This window comes from Monopterus albus, unplaced genomic scaffold (assembly GCF_001952655.1).
Source record: "Monopterus albus unplaced genomic scaffold, M_albus_1.0 scaffold98.1, whole genome shotgun sequence".
In the NCBI taxonomy this organism is placed as follows: domain Eukaryota; kingdom Metazoa; phylum Chordata; class Actinopteri; order Synbranchiformes; family Synbranchidae; genus Monopterus; species Monopterus albus.
In genome coordinates this window covers 184,378-192,693 of record NW_018127978.1, presented here as the reverse complement: position 1 = coordinate 192,693, position 8,316 = coordinate 184,378, and the positions used below count along the sequence as shown (strand labels likewise).

General features: G+C 42.4%; 1 protein-coding gene across 2 annotated transcripts in view; it reads right to left on the bottom strand.

Moving 5' to 3' along the window:
* Positions 1–8,316, bottom strand: part of pik3r3b (phosphoinositide-3-kinase, regulatory subunit 3b (gamma)) — a 142,119-nt gene that overhangs the window by 73,064 nt on the left and 60,739 nt on the right. For both annotated transcript variants that reach the window (XM_020609032.1, XM_020609033.1), the window contains 2 exons: positions 6,542–6,734; positions 3,985–4,070 (listed from right to left, as the gene is read on the bottom strand). In XM_020609032.1, the coding sequence (XP_020464688.1) occupies positions 3,985–4,070; positions 6,542–6,734 (279 nt within the window). The remainder of the gene's footprint in view (positions 1–3,984; positions 4,071–6,541; positions 6,735–8,316) is intronic.

Here is an 8,316-nt window from a genome sequence, read left to right as displayed (position 1 = left end):
GCTGGATGAGGCCGAAGCTTCACATGCAAGTAGTGTGCACATGCAAACAAACACACACTGTGCAGAGATTCTGAGCCAGAGCACCCAGGTGAAGTAGAAGCAGTTGTACAGTCAAACTCCATTTGGAGAATGGGCTCAGAAGGCAGCTCTCCTGAAAGCTTTTACAACACAAGCAAATATATATCAACCATACACTAGTGAACACTTGACTAATAACCACGGTAAATTAAAATGATCTACCATGATATACCATCTGTTTCATAGCAGGCTTTATCTGTCTTCAGTCATGGCCATTTGGATCAGGTGTAAACATTTTTGTCTTTATACAGACAAGAAACTGATGCTAACGATGCTCAATACCCTCCAGTTAATCCAAAATGCTGCAGCCAGAGTACTGACAGGAACTAGCAAGAGAGATCATATCTCTCCCATATTAGCTTCTCTCCACTGGCTGCCTGTAAAATCCAGAATAGAATTTAAAATCCTTCTCCTAACATACACTGTTTGATTGTTGCTTTTCTTTTCTTTTCTCTATCGACTCACCCTGACAAGGCAGAAGGCCACCCACCAATAATAATAATAAGGTATAGGTATTGAGATGACTTGTTGTAATTTGACGCTATACAAACGAAACTGAACTGAAGTGAATTAACGATACTAAAGGTAACATGTTTAATGGCAAACCAAAGGATTTTAAGTGCATCATCTTTTAATGTACGTTTTTGTAGAATTTGTATCTAGATGTGTCAGGTAATTGTAAATCAGTTCATTTTAATCTTCCTGTGTGTTTATAACACTCACTTTCTGAAGTAGCTGAGCAGTGTTACTCCCCCTTTGCTGAATTCACATATTTTTAAGCTGAAAATCTCTGACTCAAAATACCCCAGATACTCAAAACTCGTGATTTAACATGCAGATAATATGCAGACAGATCCAGAATAAAGGAAGATGCAGCACTGTGTAAGCCTGTTACATCAGTACAATTTCCCCTTATCATCCTCCCTTATTAAACAGCACCAGGAGGCCATATTCATCCCTCAGAAAGAGAGGGTTGTGTAAGAGATGGTACAAAAGACACACTTCAAAGACAGAACAAAATAGCTCCCTCTGCTCCTTTTGTTACTGTGATGCAAGCTTGTCGGTCAGTACACACACCTACAAAAGACACACACAATCAGACACGTATGCAAGCACTTATTTTAAATGTAGTGTTCTGACTTGATTTGACAAAGAACTTGTATTCATATATATCCAGCACAAAAACAAGAAAATCCCAATTCAAGAAAAAGAGCCAAAGAGAAACATATATTTACAGAAACGTTTTAACCAGATCAAACTATCAAATGAGAAGCACAAGCAAAACCAGGTTCCCATGGGGAAAAGCTCTGTGAAATGTCGACTGTGTTTGGACATTTTAAAATCAACCTGAGCATGTTCAATGTCCTGCTGTGTGTTTTCCATCAGGCTACATTTTAACATGTGCATTTTAAAACAGGAAAAATCTCAAATCTCCAGCGGTCGCCCAGCCCAGACCAGAGACCTGATGGATCCATTTTATCTCCCCACCCTGCAGGACATGAGGTTAATTCCATGAATTATTGATCATTCTCCAGACATCATTCTCTCCTTTTGTGTGTCACTCACAGAAAAATGAAAATCAAACAGATGACATCCGTGAAAAGGTTTGATTTGTGTATGTGTGAAGTGTGTGTGTGCACGTGTTGTCTATATTTGACTGATTTACTGCCTGGCCTGAATGCTCAAGCCAACACATTGAGCCAACAACTGAGGACTGCTAGTTATTAGCTCCAAAACAATCTCTGACTTTATGGAAGATTTAAAATGATCAAATTACAATTTAAAGCATAAGACGACCTAAGATGGTGCCCTGTGGGACGCCACAAGAGACGCCGACTACGGCAGATAAGAAGTTAAGTGATTTAACTGAAAAGGTTCTCACTCCAACATGAAACATAAACCAGTTCAGGGCTGCGATTAATGATGTAATGAAGGTGCATACTCAGTGAATCATGAGCCGCTGTGTTAAAGGACAAAAATAGGTGAAGGAACCTCTGAGGCCAGACCAAGCTCACCTATTTATTGAGGGCTGGACAAAGATGATGTTGTCCAGGTCATGTCCTTGCCTCATCATAAAGTGGACTCTCAGCTTCTTACTACTCAAACGACCTTACTGACATCACACCACTGCTTGGTATAAAGGAACCATAACCCCTGGGCGGCCACTATAATGTCTGACATGATCGGTGTGTCAGACGTGGCCTTAACATAATGGCCCTTCACAGAGTAAAACAACCTCACACACACACTCTGACCTGCTGACATTCCCACACACATATACATGCACTGACCCACAGGCAGTGACTTCAGTCATTTTCCTCAGTAATCCTCCACAAACACAGACTTAAACCAAACGAAATGTCTGTACAAGGCAGGACTGGTTTTATATTGGTTTGTTGATTTTATTGACTTTGGACATTTTTAGGTAGAAATGTCAATTAAGGCTGATTCCATTAACATATATATGCATCTTGTATTCTTAATAAAAATATGTACACTCTATGTTTAGTGACTTTTATATGTCGCAATTTTAGGTACAACCAAGACTGTGCAAAAAGTTCTCCTCACCTTTGACATGAATAAGAAGGGGTGGAAAAATCCATGTAAGGGTTAAGGTTAACTTCACGTTGACGTTGGAAGTTGACCAGTCTCTTAACCAGCAGCAGCTGATGTTGAGCCTCTCTGACCTTAAGCTGGGGTAACATAATGTTTCCTTGCTTCCTTACTGCTTATGCTCAGTCCATGGAGTGGGGTAGGGGGTAGAGTGTGGATATCCGAACTGAGCACTTTCAGGTTAGGTGTTAGGATCTGGGCCAGGTTCTGACAGAAATTTAGAAATTATGTTCAGATCCAGGGCTGGTTCGAACACGTAGGGACGGAGAGGGAGCACTCGAATGTCTGCTTCATATAATGATAAGGGGAAACACACCATTACCGCGTCAAGTTCAGTCAGGTCCAGAAATTATATACTATAAGCTTGTTGGGTCTGGGTTGGGTTTGGATGCCACACTCTCAAGCATGGGCCAGGTTCAGACAGAAATATGTGGCCAGATCCATGCTGTAGTAAGACACTAGAGTCAGGTTCAGGTTGATCAGTTCTAAACTCATTCCATCGGAAATCATGTCTTTGCTACAGCTGCTTCACAGTTGCACAATATCAAAACTCCAATAAGCTACTACTTTGCCTTTCCAACTGTAAATACAGCCTCTCTGGAGTAGAACTCTCATCACATATGGTTTTATTCAGTGCTGATGTCCATTTACCCAACATCTCATACTTGACAGTGTTTCTCCTGCTTCCCAGAACCTTATTATGTATAAAAGGAAGTCCTTTCTCAATGCTCTGGGAGAACTGGTGCTGAGGTCTGAGATTTTTTTTTTACAGTCCACATACACTAAACCAGACCTTCCATGTTCACATTCATGTCCTTGCACTCGGCTGTGACAGGGATGCCAAAAGAAAAACATCACAAAACCGCTGGGTTTTGTTACCATAAACTCTGTACATCCAAACTGAGGACAGAGGACAAAGTTAAAGCTGTTTCATGCGTCACAGCAAGCTTATCACAGCGGTCGGGACTAAAAGTGTGTATTTCATAAACCAAATGTCTGTTTTTCGCTGCAGTGTGTGTGTGTGTGTGTGTGTGTGCCCAGTGCGAGAGGTGTGTGGTGATACACTGAGCAGAAGGATCTGAAAGTCATCTGTGTCCATAAGTAGACAGAGAGCTGATAAGCTTTGGTGTGACTGAGTCACAAAACAACCCAAACCAAGCAAAATCATATCGCACAAGACCGTGCATTAATATACAGCAACAAGAGAATACAAAGAGAAAGAAGAGGAGTGCATGCATATGGTGTGCACGGATGGATCAGGGAGAAAGTCTGTGTGCATGTTTCTTATCCTACCTGGTGCAGTCTGCATCTCCATCAGACCTCCTGCTGCAACCAGAGCCTCCAAGATCCTGATGTGATGCTCCTGGTTCATGTCAGCACTGTTGACAATCACACAGCCAAGAACACAAACTGGGATCAGATGTCAACATGTCATGACTTTTTCATATTCCATTAAAATGTGGGGTTGGACCTAAACAGCGGGATGACAACAGGATGTACAGGATGAGGGACGAGTGTAAATTTGCTACAGTGATCGTGTTTGTTGTAACTGAGGTTTTCTTAACAGAGGAGCTCTGTGGCAAAGGAGAAGAAGACATCAGGTTTTGGAAAGACAGACAACATGTTTCAGCAGGGTCAGTTCACAGTTATTGATGTTATGATCAGGGCCTTTTCACAAGACTTGTTGACAATAAAAATACTGCCCATCCCCAGGCCTTGTAGTTATTATTCACTTTAGAAACCAGCTCGCTGCAGTACCGTATGTAGCAAAGGACAGAATATGTGTGACTGTCTAACTGCTTACAGACTGTGGTGTATAGCCCAGAACCATCGAGGATTAGTCGACATTTCCACACACGCACAGACTAAGCTGACATGGGATCCGGTTCAAACAGCATGGCATGCTACGATCCACTGCTCTGCTCTCTCTCCACCCACTGTGCACGTTAGGGGTGAATGCACCAGGCTATGCAAACAATCACTGCTTCTGTTTCACTGACTGAGAAGTTCCTCTGTAATTTCTGGAAAAACAGATGCGGGCGAATTTGTGCTGGGTACAGAGAAGCAAAACGACACCGCCAGCCTTGTTAATATCAGTGATCAGCTCTTAAAATACAGGATGTTGTTATTATCGCTGAGCCAAAAGTCATACTCAAATTTCCTGTTAGTAAGGGCTGATCCTTTACTAAAACAATATTAGGTATTTGTGCTGGATCAAGACAATTTCACTCAGTTCTGGTCTGAACTTGGAAAAGAGCAGTGGCTGATCTGTGTATGGAGTTTCAAACTGCCCTACATTCATCCAGAAGGTCTGTTTCCCTCTTTGGCCGGCTGATTCACAAATGTTGAATGAAGTGGGAAAACCCTTTCCACCCAAACGATGTAAGAGAACTGACTGTGGTTGGAATAATCAATGATTTTACGCAACACATGGAAATAGAAAAGAAATGTTGAAATGCTAAAGAGCAAACATTACATTTCACAGCTGTGCAGGATGTACGTCATCATATGTGAGGTTCATGTTTTGATCTGGCCTCAGATTTTACATAATCTTTAGGGACTATGAAATACATACAAAACACAATGTGCAACAAGTTTACCCACTAATTTAATTTGCTTTGTCAAAAATGCATTTCTGCTGTATTTGTGCCACGCTCCACCTCGGTACAGCTCACCTCTTAACAATCTCTAATCACCATGTATAGAGGAGCAATATGTTGTAGACTATTATTTGGCATCCAGGGTTGTGGATGTCATAGTCTCGTTTTATACATGCTAACTCCTTAGATGAACGGCCCTGTTGGAAACTACCGGACTCTCTGATTAAATGAAAAAAGTCACAGCTTAAGAAGAGAAACCAAACACAACTTCCTGCCAGTGTTACAGTGAGAAACATCCAACTACAGAGAATGAAACGTTTTGTGCTCCACTATGGTGATCAGATTTAAACATACGGCTTCGGCTCTCTGTCAGTTTCTGGGTCAGTTCTGTCTTAGGCGTTACTGTGTGCCGTTTAATTTCACATTTGAATGATGAAGGGTTTTGATTTAGGATCAGGTTACTCTCCTTAGCAACAGGTCCTTAGTATCACAGTATTCAGAGCTATATGAATACATCTTTATATTATGCAGGAGAGTCCTCTGCTTCTACACTGAGAAACACTGAGGATTCTCCTGAAAAGAGCACCTTGGAATGGGAATTTACAGAAGAGAAGGGGGTTCAGAAGAGGGGGTTACCTCTCCTGAGACTCAAGTGGCCCTCAGAGAATAACTGTTATTACCATTCCAGGATGCCAACAGTTTGACTTTGAACAGGAGAAGAAGCAAATGAAAAAGCCATTAAGTAAGCAATGATACACAGCACGGTGTCCTGGCAAAATAAAATCAACGCATGGCGCAGCAGTAAACAGCGCCACAAGATGAGATTTTGTTTCTTCCATGGGTTGCACTGGTTTCTCTGAACACCTGGAAGTGCACTCTGGCGCTTACACCACAGTCACTAGAGGGGAAAGCAGCTGTTCCAATCCTCCTCAAAGTTTGAGAGAGCGTCTGTGCTTGCTGTAACCCCTGTCAGGTAACCGCTGGCGAAGCCTGAAACTTCCGTACTGTTGCTATGGTTACCTGCACTTTAATCATACTTTGAACAATGATTGTGAATGAAAGTTAAACTGTTGATCTACGGTTTGTTTTAGTTCTTCTGGAAGAGGACCGAAGCCAATTGGAAACTTTTTATCTTTTATAAATATGCTTTGAAGACAAATTATATGTATGTCAGACTAACTGAACAAACAAGTTAACAAACATTAATTATTCACATGTAAATGAATGAGAAAAGGAAAACTTCTCTTTACCTGAGGGGAGGATGCTTAAAGACGGCCTCAGCAAAGGCCTGTCCCAGGAGCCGGGGACTGGCCTGACCGCTCTGGCTGACCCTGGCCAGGTGTCTGCTGAGCTGCACCAGGAGCTGGTGGTTGGCCTGAGGGATGCTGGGAGACTCCAAGATCCTCTTCAGCCTCTCCCCACACTCCTCCACAGTGTGACTCTCTACGAAACAAAAACAGCATCAACAGCGTTTTTTTCTTGCTTCATTTCCTTATACATGCAATTCTTTATGGAGCAGCTTTGTGCAGCGGGGGCACTGGCATGCTGAAGTAGGAAATGGCATGGAGTAGACCGAACACTATTAAAATATCATTGCTTGCTGTGGCATTAAGCTTTCCATTCACATGAGCCGAGGAGCCACACTGAGCAGAGAGCAAACCCCCTGCTGTTCTGCCTGGTGAGCACCATCTCCATTCAAATCCAACTGCTTGCTGACTTTGGGAGACATATGGCAGAAGATCAGTAATTTGAATTCAGACCCAGTCCGGTAGCCCGCTGTTAGCCAGATAGCCTGATAGACACTATAGAGAAAGTCACAGTGGCTTCATATACAGATGCCTGTACATGGCAGCGCAGGGGGTTAACGCAGACTCCTGTTCTTATATTAGCCAGGGTTCAAAGAATGGGCCATGTTTGAAGAGGAGCAGACGTACTGACGATCACTGTCACGACAGGCCCCTTACCACCGCAAACAAGCTGCAAACAAGAAACCATCTGTGGCTGAGCCTGCTGTGTGCTGAGGGGGGCCTCAGTGGGAGAGCCCAGACTCACCACCAGGTCCATTTGTCTCTATCTGAATCTGTCTGCACATGGATTTCATTTACTGCTACGGCCTCCTTACTCCACTGTTTTATAAAATCAAGTTTATTTGTGACCGATTGTCTTCCAGTAAAAAGTTAAAGCCAAGTGCCCTCAAACCAAACCTGATTAGGACTCATCTTCAGAAAAAAACAGTTTCTCTCTTTCCAGTCCTGGTTTCACTGAGTGCTGTGCTGTATATGATGCACTTGAGATTCAGTTTTCTGGGGGAAGTGTTTTGTCATATAATGCTGAGTGAACAGAAGTAAATGAAGACAGCGGCTTGTTATTTAGTTATAGGAACAGGTCGACACTTTGGAAAATATGCTTATCGGCTTTGTTGTAGAACAACTGTCTTGTCATCATTGAGGTTGTATGGTAAATTAATGATCATGGCTCTGGCACATCATTGTGTAACACTGTAACGTGTCATTCCTACATTCAGTCACAGCTCAAAAATGGCACTTACCTCAATCTACTGTTTTGTTTTGGTTGTTAAAACATGCCTTGCACTGGTAGAAATGAAAAAAGGGAGGAGTAACTTCACAGTGCAGCCAAACAAACTGTGGGCTGAGATGACTCACTGTGTTGTATGGTTTTAAGAAGAAATACTAAAGAATACAGTCAACAGTGTTACATGATGTGGGTTCGTGCATGCTCATGCTCTGGTCTTCTGCATAACATCCAGTATAATTAAGCATAAATTCTAGTGAATCCCTTGGAGGAGGGTAAACACTGATCTTGGTGCAGACTGTTGGACTACACACTGTAAATACATTTAATGGCTACTGATGAAAAATGACCACCATAAATTACAGGATAATGTCTGTTGCTGACTAGGATCATGGGAAACTTCAAGGAAAGTTCAAGGACACTTACATTTGTGTTTGCGTGTGTGTGTATGTGTGTGTGTAGTGGGCAGGTGGGTTGTGACGCAGGGCTGACA